We start from the raw sequence: 17,388 nt of genomic DNA, 5'->3' as shown, positions 1-17,388 counted from the left end.
TTGCACAGTTTAACTCTTTAGCCAAAACCACAATAAACAAAACCTCTCCATCCCCTGATTTCAACAAATACAGTATGGTAGCTGTCAGGTCTGGTAGGTACCAGACTGCCGGGGTACCCCAAACCCCAGCTCTGCTACTTACTTCTAAGCCCTGCAACTATAGTCAGGTTTCTTAATTTTCCCATGCCTCATCTGTAAATCATTAATAATATTAATATCCACTGCAGAGGGTTCATAAAATCAATTAAATGGGTTAACAGAAGCAAAACATGTTGTAACCATGTTTGGCACCTATTTACTGCTATTGCTATGGCCATGTTAGAGGATCTGTTCCAGTAGCACACCCCAAGGAACGCTGAGGCTTCAGTGTGTGGAAGCCATTATTTCCTGCCACAGAGAAAGCCAGTCTGTCACAAAGGATAAAGCCAGAATGCACTAGAGAAAAGTGTCCTGAAGTCACTAATTTCTAATTCCATTTGTTCCTGAACTCAGGGCTGCCATTTCCCTTGGTTCAGTTGCTGGATTTTCCTCTGGCTTTAAGATATCCTAGTTTATTAAAAAAAAAAAAAAAAAGATATCCAATTTTCATACTTCAACCTTGATCTCCTAACAGCCTTTGACCCAGTTTATCACTCACTCCTTCCTGAAATATGTTCTTCATCTGACATTTAGGATAATCCATTCTTCTGAGTTTCTGTTCTACTTTAAAGCTGTTCTTTTTCCATACCTTTCCCTTCGGCATCCATAGTTACTTCTTCCATCCTAAACAAAACAAAAACTTTCCTGGATTGCATTTCCCCTTCCAGTTCCCACCCTATTCCCTGCTTCTCTTGGCACCAAAATTCCTTACGAAGAGTTGCTTTGTCTTTTAGTCCTCTCCAACCAGGCTTTTGTCCCACCCTACACCACCAAAATTGTTTTGGCAGGTTCATCAAATAACCCCCATGTTGCTAACTCCAACGGTTAATTCTCAAGTCCTCACCTTACTTCCCCTTTCAGGAGCATCTGACATAACTGACATTTTCTCCTCCTCAATACACTTTTCTCATCAGCTTAAAGGAGAGCCCATTTCACCTCTTCACTGCTGTATCAGCCTTGTTCTTGCCACCATCATTTCTTGCTGGGATTACTTCGAAAACCTCCTAACTGCTTCTACTTCTGCTTCCTGTTACAATGTCTTTTTATTTAAGAATCAAAGCAATCTCTTAAAAATATAAATCAACCACATCCTTTCTCTGCTGAAAAACATGCAATGGCTTACACATGCACTCAGAATAAAATCCAAACTTCTTACCAGGTCCTACAAAAGCCTACATGATCTGTCCCCGACTCACTTTGGCCTCATCTCCCACTACTCTCCACAGCAGCCTGTTGCAGTTTCTCTAACAAAGCAAGGTTTCTCTCTCCTTGGAGCCTCTGGACCTGCTTTTTCCCTTGCCTGGAATGCTCTGTCACACACCTTCAAATGAGAAGCTACCGTGCTTCACAGGTCACAGTTTCAATCAAACCACCCTACAGAAGGCTTTCTTGACTAATCCACCTGTAAAATCTCTCTTTCCTATTCCCAAACTGATGGTTATCACCATCTAACACAGATCTATACCTTTATCTATTTGTGTCTGCCACTGCAAGGTAAACTTTTAAGAAGATAAGGGCTCTATTTTGTACAGCACTCTATCCCAAGCACCTGAAACAATGCTTGGGGATGTACTAGGTAGTCATAAATATTTTCTCAATAAACAAATGACTGAAAATACAGAAAACAAAAATTTGTAAAGTTTTAGAAGTGTTTCAAGAAAGGAGGAGGAAAAACCAAGATAAATACTGACAACTGAAAACTGAATTAAAAAAAAAAAAAAAAAAAAGGCCTGAGAATTTAGAAAGCATGCATGTTTTCCCAGTCAGAATAATGAAGATTCTCTCTCTCTCTCAGTAAAAGCCACAGTCTTATGAGCAACAAGTAAGAATTTATGAAAGACTAAAAAAATTAGAGAAACAGTGACAGATAATATGAATATCAAGAAAGTTTACAGTATGCCCACCTAACTAAGCAAGAACATAATATCCTTCTACAGCCACCAGTATGGCTCCAAGTAAGAATGGAGACTAGCCTACATCATAATTCTGATCTTTGTAAAACTGAACAGCATTGCTAACATTAAAAAAGAAAGCTTGGAAATGTGGGTTTAAGTTTTATTTAGTTTCCTTTAGACTGTAAGTCTTCCCCCAAAAGCCCTATTTGGGAATTCTTTAAATCTAAGGAACTAAAAACAAAGTGTTGATCCTGTACTATCAAAATTTTATAAGGAGAACAATCTCCAGTACTAAGCCAACATCTATTATCATCTTCAACGTGGATAAAGGAATAAAGAACTCAAGGAAATACGATGAAGTGTTAGAGAAAAGGAGATACTGAAAAATATACTTTCTTTTCTTTAAAAAAAAAAAACTCACAACAACAGATTTTATAGGAATGCTTTAATACAAAACTATACCTTCTAATTTATAGTGACTAAAAAAGTTTAAGGGCAAAATAACTTACTGAAGTGACCACTAAAAACTGCCAACCATTTTTAGTGTTGAAGACAAAGAACTTTTTGTATCTATCCAGCTCGGAATTCTAGGCAAAAAGGTCTTCTAGAGAACATATTACCAGAAATTGCTGCTGAATCATATTTTGTTGTGCATAAAAACATCACTTAATATTAAATATTGTATTTCTCTGTATTGTTGGACATTTAGACCTGTAAAAGCAACAGGAAGAGTTTAAAATGGACAAGATGGGGGCACCTGGGTGGCTCAGAGGGTTAAGCCTCTGCCTTCAGCTCAGGTCATGATCTCAGGGTCCTAGGATCAAATCCCACATCAGGCTCTCTGCTCAGCGGGGAACCTGCTTCCTCCTCTCTCTCTCTCTCCCTGCCTCTCTACCTGCTTGTGATCTCTGTCTGTCAAATAAATAGATAAAATCTTTTAAATAAATAAATAAATAAAATGGACAAGATGGTGGGTTAATGGAGAATTCAACCACACTTCTGCTTTACTTACCAAGAGATTTCTGGTTCTCATATAACATGTATCATGAATCTGAAGAAATATTAACAGAATGGAAAATCACTAATGAAAAATATGATTCAATTTTCACTGACAATGAAACACACATGATGAAGGCTAAGGGTAGCTGAGGAATCACAAGCTTATGCTTTGTTCACATTCTTCAGCTGTGTGTTCAGAAACTAATTATGACACAATGTAATATAGCAAAATATATTTTGCATTAGCAAAGATATAGTGAATCAGTTTCATAACTCTCCAAAAAAACCCACCAGATATACAAGAGATTCTGGAGTTGCTCAATCAAGCAGCTAAGTACTTGTTAAAAAATCTACTTTAATATTAAAAAATTAATATTGCAATCTGAATAATAATGCCAACAAAAACAAAATTACTAATAAGCAATGGTTCTTTCAGAGAAAGTACTTCACCTACCGGAACCTGTTGAAAAATTAAATTAGCAGGCTCTTAGAGAATAATTACAAAAATACTATAGGACATATGCTAGAATGATCCTTCTAATCATTCCACAATAAAGAAAATGTTGCAATTAGGTGAATGCAAAGTTAAAAGGCAGGTAGAAATTCAGTTTTGCTATCCTGCAAGCCAGTTATAAAACTCTAATGCCATATTTCTAGGTAAAAGGTTTATTAAAGATAAACATTTCTCAAGTGACTCCATGAAGCAGCAAGTACAAGCTAAAATAGAAGGAACTTCAAAAAAATTTCAAATGGTATCAACAATATCACTTAGCACATCTGCTTCTTTTTTTTTTTTTTTTTTTTTTTTTAAAGATTTTATTTATTTATTTGACAGAGAGAAATCACAAGTAGATGGAGAGGCAGGCAGAGAGAGGAAGGGAAGCAGGCTCCCTGCTGAGCAGAGAGCCTGATGCGGGGCTCGATCCCAGGACCCTGAGATCATGACCTGAGCCGAAGGCAGAGGTTTTAACCCACTGAGCCACCCAGGCGCCCCAGCACATCTGCTTCTAAAAAGCACCATCCCCTTCAAATACGGCACAAAGTCTTGTTTACAGAACTACTTCTATAAAAGTACATCATCACTATTTGAAAGCCAATGTTGATTTAATATTGCAAATGAACACCAGAGTAGCCCAGGAGTCACTGAGCAGCTGACAATAGTGTAAGAACAAAATATTTTCAGTAGCTCAAATTTTTAAAATCTGTTCAAATTAGTAACATCGTAATAATTAACATTTCAGTATATTTTCTGATAATATATTCCAGAAGCATATTCTATGATGATTTTTGGCTTTGGTCTTAGCTGAATACTGACTTTATTGGCCAAGTATGTATTTGATGCATCTCTGATACAAGCACGCAAAGTAAATCTTCAAAGAGCGACAGAGTAAATAGCCAATAAATACCTACTGAATTCATTTACAAACTGTAAACAGGTTAGATCTAGTGGCATTTCTCTTATTTGAAGAATCATTCAGGTACACATTAATTTAAAGGAGAGGTACGATCACAATTCCTTCTTAGCTTCTAACATGGCTACACTTACTTTAGGAACATAGTGGTTGATTGTACTGAACATACTAACTTTGTGCACGAAGTGGGAAATCTTCAATAGTTAGTTGAGTGCCACTGTAACGGAGAGAAATAACCACCTCAGGCTAGCCTCCCAATAAAGCATCTATAATAATTATCCCGACATGACACTATCTGCTCCACTGACTGCACTACAAATGCACATCACACCCTGACCTGCCAGTACCTTCATCTTCAATTCTTTCTTCCCAAGAAGGGAAGCTGCTAAACAGAATCTTTCTTCTAACACAATCACAATGACTGGGCAACAAACATTTTTTAATAAATGCAGTAACAAAATATCCCTTTTCCTCTTGCCCCTCCTGTTTTCTGATCTTTACAAGGTAAACATGTTTAAGCAGAATCTAAGCGCTCCCAGGACTTCAACTCTCTCTCCACTCCTGGTTCCACAACATTTGGTAAAATAAGCAGACTGCACATCCCCTCTGGGATCCTAAGACCATCTGAGCATGCACTATCCAAGTGTTAGATAGAATTCTAAAAGGAAGCATGAAAACAGTGGCACTGTTCTCAAAACAAAAAAGATGAATGATTACTGTGTGGTCAAAAAGGTAGACTGTGACAGTTATTTACCTACTTATGCTCACCACCAAGCCCATCGTTCTATAATCTTCTTTTAATGTTGGGACAAAAAAGCTGAAAAGGGTATCTCCTAGACGCCTTTGTCAGATGGCTTCTCACTGGGCCCCACCAACTACAAGGACATTGGAAGGTGGGAAGAAAGAAGGTCCCTCTGTGGGGGCTTCTAGCTGACTGAGTTGGAAGAGCATGAGACTCTTGATCTCAGAGTCATGAGTTCAAGCTCCATGTTAAGTGTAGAGATTATTTAAATAAATAAAACTTGGGGGGGGGGGATCACTGTTTTCAAGTCCTGTCAGCATTTCCTGTCATCAAAAGCTAGCTATTTGGGGGCACCTGGGGTTGCTCAGTTGATTAGGCGTCAGACTCTTAATTTCGGCTCAGGTCATGATTTCGGGGTCGTGGGACTGGGCCCCTGCATCAGGTTCTGCGTTCAGCAAGCAAGTTTGCTGGTCTCCCTCCCTCTGCTCCTGCCCCCATTCACACATGCTCTATGACTAGGGGAAAAAAGATTTTATTTATTTTGGAGAGAGAGAGAAAGAGCACAAGCTGGGGAAGGGGCAGTGGGAGAGGAAGAAGCAGGCTCCCTGCTAAGCATGGAGCCTGATGTGGGGCTCAATCACAGGATCCTGGGATCATGACCTGAGCTGAAGGCAGATGCTTAACCAACTGAGCCACTCAGGGGCCCCTAAAATCTTAAAAAACAAGCAAAGTTCACTACGGCTCTAGGCTCTAGCTCCCAGGGAATGCCAAGCAGCACTGCAGTCCCTGACCCCTCCAGAGGTCTGAGCTTCCAGTCTTACAGAGGTCCTCCTTCAAGCTCCTAAATTCTGTCAAACCTACCTTTCGCTTCTTTACCCCAGCTCAAGAAGTGAAAGCTGCTTCCTGTAGTTATCATTAATATCTTAGTTACCTCATGAGACAGAATAGCACATGTATATGGTCTTTATCCCACCTGCCCTCCCCATGCCTAACCCGGGATCCTAAATCCCTTGGAATTTCCTGGGTAACAGGGGCATCTTTTAATGAGTCCCCTGTAGCTTCAAGATGAGGGCTGGTCACCACAAAGACCAAGGCACACTTAGACTGCAGCCTTACCACGTGACCTCTGGCAAGGGGAGAGGGACTAGAGATTGATCACCAATGGCCAATGATTTAAAATCAGTCATGCCTATATAATGGGACCTCCATAAAAACCCATAAATGATGGAGCCTGAGGAAATTCCAAATTGGTAAATACATCCACATACTAGGAAGGGAACACACCCCAACTCCACAGAGACGGAAGCATCTACGCTCAGGACATTCCTGGACCTCACCTTACATACCTCTTCATATGGCTGCTCATTTGTACCCTTTATAAAATTCCTTTATAATAAACTGGTACTAGTGTAAAGTGTTTCTCTGAGTTCTGTGACCCATTACAGCAGATTTTCAAACCTGAGGAAGGAGTCATGGGAGCCCCCCACCCCTAGCCCCCTTTCACACCTGGACGGTCAGAAGTACAGGAGGCCTAGATTTGTGAATGGCATCTGGAATAAACTGGAGCATTGTGGGACTAAGCCCTTAACCTGTGAGGTCTGCGCACCAACTCTGCATAGCTAGGAGTCAGCATCAGTACTAAAATGAACTGTAGGACTGGTGTCTGGAGAGTTGGGAGAATTGACTGGTGTGGGAAAAAAAGCTCCACACATTTGGTATCAGAAGAGGTGTTGCGAAACACTTCAGAATTAATGTCAGCAGTGCTGTGAGTAAAAACTTGCAAACCTTTTTTTGCTCAAGCTTCCAACATTTGTATAAGTAAATCCACATGTTAAATTCCTTTTGAAATATACCTAGCAAGGTTTCTGCTATCTTGGTTGAAATCTGACTGATAGAAAGTTTTAGAGAGTAGCTTACTCCTTTATCCTTACCCACAATATCTAATCTATCATCATCAGATACTAGTGTAGCTATTAATAAAGAGATCCTTTGATTCTCCTTCCTTTGTAAAATGTAGAGGAGAAGATGCAGGATTCAGGTATTACTGTGTGCCCAGCCACACTACCACCAGAGAACTACTAAAATTTCACCATAAATCCCAAGAGCAATATAATTAGCCCAGTAATAACACGGAGAGGAGTTACCAGTCTTGAAGAGAGTGACATAAATGAACAATAGAATGGCAACGAGGAGACCTAATTTCTAGTCTTTACTCTCCCACAAAATATGTGACTTGATCCAAGTCAAGTACTTGGTTAGACTGAATCTTTCATATTGCTTCTGGCTATGAGTCTACACGTTACACTGCATCTCTCCTAATGCTGACATCTAGTGGATACACTTAGATTTAGTATGTTAAAAGAAAAACCTTGGGACGGCTGAGTGGCTCAGTCCATCAAACAGGTACCTTCAGCTCAGGTCATGATCCCAGAGTCCTGGGATAGAGTCCCACATCGGGCTCCCTGCTCAGTGGGAATCCTGCTTCTCCCTCTGCCTGCCGCTCCCTCTGCTTCTGCTCGCTCTCTCTCTCTTTCTCTCTCTGTCAAATGAATAAATAAATAACATTACTTACACTATTTTTTTTAAGATTTTATTTATTTATTTGAGAGAGATCACAAGCAGGAAGAGAGGCAGACAGAGAGAGAGGGGGAAGCAGGCTCCCCACTAAGCAGAGAGCCCGATGCAGGGCTTGATCCCAGGACCTTAGGATCATCACCTGAGCTGAAGGCAGAGGCTTTAATCCACTGAGCCACCCAGGTGCCCCTATACTATTTTAAATAAAAGACTCACTAGGATGCCTGGCCATGTGTGATAAATACAATAAATTAGGAGATCAATACTATTCCTTAAATGGAAGTGAACCATAATAAATTACTATCACTTCAGACTGTCATGGCATCTTTGAGTTTGATTCAGAGATTACTAGTAACAGTACTCTTCCACGCCTCAAACCACCACTGCAAATTAATGCCTGAGTTGCAAATTTAAAACAAGAAAGCAAAGACATGCTTCCTGCTACGATGCTTTACATCAGGTACAAACACAGGTTATTAGAAGGGCTAATATAAAGTTCCAAAGCAAGTAAGTAATTTAAGAATGTACAGGAAGGTGATGAGAATATGAAAAAAGCCAAAAACGCTGAACCCCCAAATTACCTATTTTACAAAGATTAAAAAGATTTCTCTTGAAAAAATATGATCATTAAACAAGAAATAGAAATAGTACTGTGAACTCACTTTTTAAAATGTACCCCTATTTTATGGGCACCTGAGTGGCTCAGTTGGTTGGGTGGCTGCCTTTGGCTTGGGTCATGACGCTGGAGTTCTAGAATTGGGCCAGCATTGAACTCCCTGCTCACTGGAGAGTCTCTTTCCCACTGCGCCCCTCCCCCAGCTCATGCCCTCTCGCTCGCTTGCTTGCTCGCTTTCTCTCAAATAAATAAATAAAATCTTTTTTAAAAAAAGGATGACTGGGGCGCCTGGGTGGCTCAGTCCTTAAGCAGCTGCCTTCTGCTCAGGTCATGATCCCAGCGACCTGGGATCAAGCCCCACATCAGGCTCCCTGCTGGGCAGGAAGCCTGTTTCTCCCTCTCCTATTCCCCCTGCTTAAGTTCTCTTGCTTGCTCGCTCTCAAATAAATAAAATCTTTAAAAAAAAAAAAAAAAAAAGGACTACTATTTTGAAACCCATAAAAGATTATATCCATACATATATGGTAAAATATATAAAAATGCAAGAGAATAATAAACACCAAGTTTGAGATACTTTTTATCTCTGGAGAGAGACAGGGCCATAGTACCAGGCAACTTCAAAGTTCTGGGTAAGGTTCCAGTTCCTCAGTTATCACTGGATCCAGGGAGTCTTTTAGGCTTTCATGCTTACAAATAAAGGTAATCTTTTGTATCAATAATTTTTTAAAAATTAAATATAGAGGGGCACAGCTGGGTGGCTCGTCAGTTAAGTGTGTGACTCTTGATTTCCGCTCGGATCATGATCTCAGGGGTTCCTGAGATGGAGCCCTGTAATATGGAGCCCTGAATCTGGCTCTGCACTCAGCAGGGAGTCTGCCTGAGATTATCTTTCTCTCTCCTGTCCTCCACTCTTCTAATCTTAAAATTTAAATGTATAGTCACTGATACACTGATACTGATACACACACAACTCATTCAAAGATGCCCAACAAAAACGACTGGATTGGAATTCAGGTGTCTGAACACTTTGCGATACCCATGCAACAATGCATGGATGAGCCATTAAATAAAACCCCTTGCATTATGTAAAACCTTGAGTACTTCTACAGCTAACTGGTGCTGACAGTGCCTGGTGATAGTTGCTATTTTAAATCAAACCACCTTTCCTTAGTTCCTGTCTGCCGAATACTACAACAGACAGTGAGTATCTGGCACAGAGGAATTCACAGACGAGTGGAAGAGACCAGCCACGATGGTGCGGCATGCTCCACGCAGAAGCACGCAGACGACGCAATGAGCATACGGAAAAAGGAACACCTCACCAAAGGCTTCCTAGAGGAGCTGATTCTTAAGTCCTTCTTGCTTTCTATTTCTTAAAATTAGAAAATAACTTAAACATAAATAAATATATACACTCACATACTCTACCACCAGATTAAAGCAATGACATTTCGCCGTATGTGCTTCAGAGGCCTCCCTATGTTTCTGAGCAGTTAACCTTCCAACCTTCCCCAACCAACTTTCCCCTCCTCCATCCCCTAAAACTAATCCTAAAAGTATGCTTCCTTTCCAAACATATTTTACAATTTTTACTATGGAGGTCTGTATTCATAACACAGCTTTTCAAATATGCATGATTTATTGTCCATATTCTTTTAGAACTTACTTTTCTCAGTCATTAATGTTTTGAGAATTACCCATGTTCACTTAGTATACAGTATTTCATGGTTCAAAGAAACCACTTACTTATTCACCTATTGAGGGACAATGCCTTTTCAATTTTTCTCTTAGCAAAGTATGCTTTACACATATCCTTTCATACTACATATACCCATGTACAAGAGTTTCCACCAGATGGCCATATAGAAATTAAAGGGCAACTATAATTTTACTACATTGTGCCAAACTGCTCTCCACAGTACTTCTATCAATTCACTCTTCCACTAGCAAAAGATCACCTCTCTTCCATCCTCCAAAACCTCAAGCTTTAATGTTTAGATTGTGAAATATCTCAATGATGCTTTAATTTACATTTTCTTGATTACCAGTAAAAATGTGCCTCTCCATGTTTATAGGTCATCTGTAAAATTTATATTCATGTCCTTTGTAACTTGTATTATTTATTTTTCTACAATCTTTCCTACACCTACATTTCTATGCACTGTAGTCCACACTGCGGGGGCCCAGAATCTGTACATGACATTCTTTCCAGTTGTTAGGTTATGTCAATAAGAGGCACTGGAAAATGAGAAGGCAGGAGAGAGAGAGCTTTCTGTCTCTAGCCAGGACACACCAGCAACTGCTCTAAGAGCAGTCAGATAAGGGGAGGCCAGTATGTGCTGCCCCAGTTAGAGGCAGAACAAAGTGCAGCCTGTGGGTCGCCGTCTAATGGTGGGAGCAGCTTGTCTCTGGTAGCAAAGCCATCATCCCATCTTTTTTTTTTTTTTTTGGCCATTCTATGTCTTTTCTTCTCCTTTGCTCTTCTAGTCTAATACCTTCATAACCAATCCTCTATATTAAATTCCCTGTTTGAAATACCCAGGATGGTATGTTTTCCTAATTCAATTCCAGCTGATATGCCACTCTCCAGTCCCCACAGCTGGACTTTAGGAATTCTAGATAGGACTTTTGGGTACCAATGTTTTGATGGTGCCATGCTTATACACATGGCAAATATTTTCTCCTCGTCTGTAATACTGCAGTATCCTAGTCTTAACTTTGTCTATGGTGCCGTCTGTCACACGTAAAACCCACTTTTCTTTGTGGTCTGTGCTTACCATTTAAGTAATGATTAATCTGCAAAAGTGCCTTAGCTAATCTGGTCTTTTGTTCACCAACAAAACTGTCAAGTTCTACAAATATCTTATTGGGATTTTGACTTGATTTTGCATTAAATACACATCACACACACACACCCCACTCTGAGGCAGAACTCTCATCTTTATCATATCAACCATTTTTTCATTTAATCTATGAATATGAGATTATAAGAATATAAGATTACATGACTACATTTTTAACTGCTAAACCATCCTTGCATTCCTGGTATTAACATTACACGGTCACTTAAAAATTTGTATTTCTAGATTTGGCCAAAGATTCCACTTTAGATTATTTTGTAAGTAAGACAACCTACTAATTTTTTTCTCTGTTCTTGTCTGGTTTTGCTACCAAGCCTATTTTATATATCAGCTCTTTCTATTCTACATAAAAGTGCAAGAGATAGAACATGAATGTCTATGTCCCCTCATAATTCACCTGTGAAATCCTAAAACCCAAAATGATTAAACCCTTTGAAAGGTGATTGGGTCATCAGTGTGGAGACCTCATGAATGGAATTAATGCTCTGAAAGAAATGACCCCTGAAAACTCCATTGCTCTTTCGACCATATGAGGACACAGCAAAAGGACAGCTGTGTTATGAACTCAGAAGTGGGCCTCACCTGAACCCAACTATGCTAGCACCTTGATCCTGGGACTTCCAGCCTCCAGAACTATGAGAAATAAATTTCTGCTATTTATAAGCCACCTAGTTTACTGCATTTTGTTATAGCAGCCCAGACTAAACACAACATGTGCTAAAATGGAAGACTCAAACTTGACTGTCTAGTCAAATATGTACCTGTTCTACAACATCCATGCCAAGCAGCCAACTGCGTAGTATTCATTCTGTATGACTATATCCAGGGGTAACTCACTCTATTCTCAAATGATTCAGAGGCACCTGGGTAGCTCGTTGGTTGAGTGTCTGCCCTTGGCCCGGGTCATGATCTTGGGGTCCTGAGATCAAGCATGTCAGGCTCCCTGATCACTGGGGAGTCTGCTTCTCCTTCTCCCTCTGTCCCCACCCCCTGCTTAAGCCCTCTCTCTCCAAGAAATAAATAAAATCTTTAAAAAAAAATTTAGACTTCAGTCAATTTTTAGAAACTTTTTTAGGAACTTTAGTGGAAGATTAAATGATGCACAATTCATCCAACATGAATCCTGCGAAGAATCACACAAAGTTTATATTAAGCTAATATTTGCCCATTTGTTAATTTCTCCTCACTGGCCTCAGTTCTCACTGGGTTCTGAGAATTAAATAGTCCCTATGGCACTTGACAACCCATTAAGTATCGGAAATATCTTAAAATACATTAACCTGAGGTCAAAAGAAAGTTACCCATTAGACTATAAACACATACTCACATATGCAAAAAATTACAAACAAGCTATCTCCTTTCTAGTAATTATGATGCTTTAGTTTCCAAAGAGAACGAAGTTTAGAAAGGGTTATCTAGGAATATTTATCATAAGGACCTTCTTTAACATTACAGACTGAAGGAACTAAGGGCATCAAAACCATCTTGCCCTGAGTGTGACTTAACTTAATTTTCATGTCCCAAGCACTTTGCAGAGGCCCTTGGACGCTTTGAGGACTAAATGAAAGTAAAAACAAATGACTGAGATCTTTCTGTGTGCCACACACGATGCCAAGTAATATATACACAGTATTATCTTATAAAGTTCTCCACCATTTTGGAGGTTGTCTAACACTACAATACCCATTTTACTTCTGAGCAACCTGAGGGTCAGAAGGATTAAATAACTTTCTCAAAGTCAACAAATTAGTAAACAATGAGGCTAGAATTCTCACTCACACAAACCTGGCTCCTAACAGTTCTCTTAACCATCTTCTTCTTAGTCATAAATGAAAATACACATAATTCAGCCAAAAAGAGTAAAGAAAATTAAAACTCTAAGAAAAAAAAAAGAAAATTAAAACTCTGAAGTCTTCTTGAAAGAAATTAATACCAGCATAAAAATTTCTAAATTAGGAATAAAATTCTCAGAGAAAAAAAATATTTTAAGGAAAAAAAAACTAAACAAAACAAAACACTGACTAGAAAAGATGACAGATGGTGACTAAGAAATGTCCTTAAATATTTCTCTACCATTTGTCAGGTCTCTCTGTTTGGACCCAGCATATTAAAGGAATTCAGTACAGTGACATTACAGCTCCTGAACTTCAATTAAAACCATTCTCTTAAATATAACTCCTCCAGACTCATCATAATCAAACAGAATATGAAAACGAAATATAAATTTCCTCTTCTTGGTAATCACATAATCTTTAAAATGTGTACTTGAATAATCTTCCTACATTTAAAAATCAGTACCACTTGTAAGGCTAAAAAGACTCCAGCAGACCAAAATGCAGAGTATATACATCATAAAAACATTCTGAACAAAGTATACTATCTAATAATTATAGCTTTTAAAGTTTTGTATAGCTTTTACTAGGGCAATATTTATATAAACAAAAGTTCAAACTACTTAACAACTTTGAGTATTTTTACCATCTTTCAAACGCTGCTGGTAAGGAGAAAGAGAAAGGAAGGGAAGGGTCCCAGAAAAGGTAGAAAATCAGCCCAGAATACCAGGTTCATGAGAGGACCTGAAATCATGTAGCTCAGGTTCTCTAATTTTATAGGAAGAAACTGAGGACTAGAGAAACTTGGGGACTTGGCAAAAGCAGCAAATTAGTTTTTAGAAGTGGGGCTTAATCTAAGGATCCTGATAGTGAAGCCTTTGAGAACATTTTTAAAATACGGCATACGGGCAGATCACGTCACCAGAACAAACCAAGTGCACCACAACCAAAAAATACCGCAAAGTCAGATGCCCCACTGTGTCCCCTTCAAAACAATAGTGTTTTTGCTATCAGTCAAGCTTCAACAGGTCTGCCAATCCCTTTATTGGTAGTCAGCTACAAGGTTCTGAACGACCATTTGTCAAATTTAGTAACACCATTCTGGGCTCTTCCTAGCTTAGGCTGGCACATGATCATTGTACAGTTCATGTTACTGAACTAACTGTAAAACATTTGATGACTTTTTATAAGTCTTGACCTTTCTTTCTGATTCCATAATACAAGCATCAGACCTAACTATTTGTATCCTTCCTGTGGAAATCATGATTTTTTTTTTCTCATTAAACTTTCAACATCTCAAGCTGGTATTTTATTTTTTACATGTTAATTTCGTGTTCCTTGAAACAGAATGTGAATTCTCTGGAGATGGGCACTCTCCAAGGCTTACCACTTATCTGCAACTCCCTTTTCCACAGAATATGCCACTGTTTCTGTGATTATTGACCAGCAAACTGAAGTTTCTTCAAAGCTATTTATTTCAAGAACGTCTAGCCTACACCATTGGGATATTTCTTAAGAAATGAGTGTGTAACTCCATTCTTTAAAGATTATACACAACATTAAAAAAAAAAACACACACACACTTACTCAAATATGATGGAGCAAGAAAGCCTAGCTAACTTTTCATAAGCATGAGTTCTTAATCTAGGGTCCAGAGGAACAATTCAGTGACCTGGACTTGGATGGGAACCTTTTCACTAACCTCTAGGTGAAGTTTTACAATTCCTTCAATCAAAATTACAGGCAACAATGCAGTGTACTAGAAATACCTATGAACTTATCATCAATAGAAACAGAGGTATTTTCATATTATACTACAGTTACTGCAAATTCATCACTATTTAAAATTACAATAGTTAGCAAAATTGTTGCTGAAGTTTATTCTTTACTGGGAGAAGCATACATATTACTCTATCAAAAATTTTTATTTTTAATATTTGTTAGTTATACTTCAATATAACTAATTTCCTTTTTAATCTTATGTGTCTTATTTCATAACATCACAAATCATTTTCAAATCATTATTCTGGGAAGGGATTCACAGGCTTCACCAGATTACCAGAGGTCCACGGCCCCAAAAAAGGTTGACAACTCCCGCACTGTAACATACACAGAGTAGGTGAGGTAATTACAATTCCAAAAGATGATCATGCTAACTGTCTTATTATCAGCTCTAGTAAAATGACAGGCAAGTTTTGAAATGTAAGTATCTCTGTTTAAGACTAGGAAGAGCACAGAAAGAAATTTTAACCTGCTCATTTTCACTTGAAGAACACAAAATATATCTACAGAAAAATTACATTTGTAAATACCTATTAACTTTTTATAATTAAAACAATTACAGAATGATAAATGTTTAAGTACTGAGGACACCTGTATCAGTAACTTTTGTGGCGGCTATTGTGTTCTTGGCAAGACTTTTTCAAGAAGACCAAAATTGGTAACAGCTAGAATTCTTATTGATGAAAGCATGGAAAAGTGTCTTCCTTTATAGCACATACATATTAAAACCACTAGAATTATGGGTTAGACCTTTCCTGACTAACTATACTGGAAACTAAAATGACTTAAAAAGGAATTCAAAGAAAAACACATATCTTCTCCTACTGAAAGAAAGTTGTTAAAAAAAAAAAAAAGTTCTAATTAATTTACATTTTCCCCACTACTTCCTATTCTAAGAAACTAAACAGTATAGGGTATTTCCTAAAGATATTTTTAGCAGTTCAATATTATATACAGAAAATCTTCCTTAAATTATATTGAGCCAATGTAGTTTTTTTACTTAAATCATAACTTTTCATTTATATCTGAATTATCATTTCCCCCAAAGGACGTATTTACCTTCAGCCAGTGCTGGTGATTCTGTTCTTGTCCTTCTATCTGTTTAAAGAAAGAAAAAAGGAAGAAAGTCTAAAACATTATTATATTTTAAAACGTGTAATTTTATTAAAGTTAACTTTAACAAAGTTTATGAATGCCATCACATATCACACGCATACGCTATATACACTTATGTGTGTGTATGTATATGAACAAACATACACCTCCTTGAATTAAATCAACAACTATTTACAGAGAACCTACTAAAAGTAAGCCATTGTGTTAAGCCCTGGAAAATACCAACAGGCTTAGATAAGACACCCTAATTGCCACCCTCAAAACACTCAAAGACTACAATCTTTACCAAGGGAAATATATAGTCCTCATCATATCATGAAGCAAGAGACAGAAAGGGAAGAAAATTTCTAATTCATCTTTTTTCTTATAACAGGGGCCTAAAATTACCAAAAAAGATATATTTCTATACTATTATCATAGTTTACAATCATTTCCTTTCAATGTATTAAAAATACCAGTTTTGTTAGAGGTACCAAGAACCTTATATTCCATGACAATAACCCATTACTTGCCCATTACTGGCAAAACCCAAGTGAACCACGAAGTCCTCTGTAAGACTGGTTTACTAATACTATTAAGGTATCTGCAAATCCTAAAACATCTGAGGTAAAATTAAATCTTCAAAATGATTTTATTCTAACTTTATAACCAAGAGCAACTACAGCCACTAGAACAAACTAGCTGAGTTCACAAGCAGTGGGGGACATATTTGACTAAGGTAACTACTCACCTTTACATAAAAATCTCTTTTCCTAATTGTTTATTCTATGGCCAGAGTCCTGGACTTTGTGAACACAATTTCTATATGCTTAGTAACATTTAGAGGGGATAGGGCACTGCCTTCCAAGATGGTAAATGATCAAACGCGTACATTGTCTTCTAAAGGCTAAAATGTGGTGCTGTGTCTCTGACAGATAAGAAAGGGAGGGAAGGACAAAAAGGTCCTAGAACCAACAGATGGAAATAGGATTGACAACCTTCAGGTTCACTGGATTAGAAATTCTGATAGCGGAGGAGAAGAACAGTGGTTTTTGCCAGAAGACACAGGAAATATTCTGAAGCAACTACCACCTGGTTATCTTGGACTCCTTACCAGACCAGCATGCTAAGGAAAGAGTTACCATATCGGGGAGTCCTGTAACAACTTATGGCTGCTGCTACACAATGGGGACAGAAGGAACTCCATCCAGAACCTAGGGAATTCGACTGGGGCTGCAATGCTCAGTAATAACTGTAAGTGAGCAGCTGTAACAGTTATGACCCAACAATGATAAGTCAATTACAGGCATTGATCCCTTGGGAGAAGGTCTGTGTCATTGAACCAGGACAACGCCCTGACCTGTTCAAGTGCGGGCTGAAGGTAAGGCAAATCTACAAAAAGTCGTAGAGGACTGCAAAAATGAACATTATTTCACTAACCC

The 17,388-nt window shown here is 38.3% G+C and overlaps 1 protein-coding gene across 10 annotated transcripts in view; it reads right to left on the bottom strand.

Moving 5' to 3' along the window:
• The window catches only part of CYRIB (CYFIP related Rac1 interactor B), a 143,023-nt gene that overhangs the window by 37,301 nt on the left and 88,334 nt on the right, over positions 1-17,388 (bottom strand). For 8 of the 10 annotated variants that reach the window (XM_059165623.1, XM_059165617.1, XM_059165622.1 and 5 more), the window contains one exon: positions 15,911-15,949. In XM_059165623.1, coding sequence (XP_059021606.1) covers positions 15,911-15,949 — 39 coding nt within the window. Of the gene's footprint in view, positions 1-1,074; positions 1,094-7,593; positions 7,726-15,910; positions 15,950-17,388 lie in introns of those variants that run through there. The other 2 variants (XM_059165619.1, XM_059165621.1) reach the window with 2 other exon arrangements.

The sequence above is a fragment of the Mustela lutreola genome, chromosome 3, assembly GCF_030435805.1.
Source record: "Mustela lutreola isolate mMusLut2 chromosome 3, mMusLut2.pri, whole genome shotgun sequence".
NCBI classification, from domain to species: domain Eukaryota; kingdom Metazoa; phylum Chordata; class Mammalia; order Carnivora; family Mustelidae; genus Mustela; species Mustela lutreola.
Note: the sequence above shows the minus strand (reverse complement) of the source record. Positions and strands in the feature narration are given on the sequence as shown.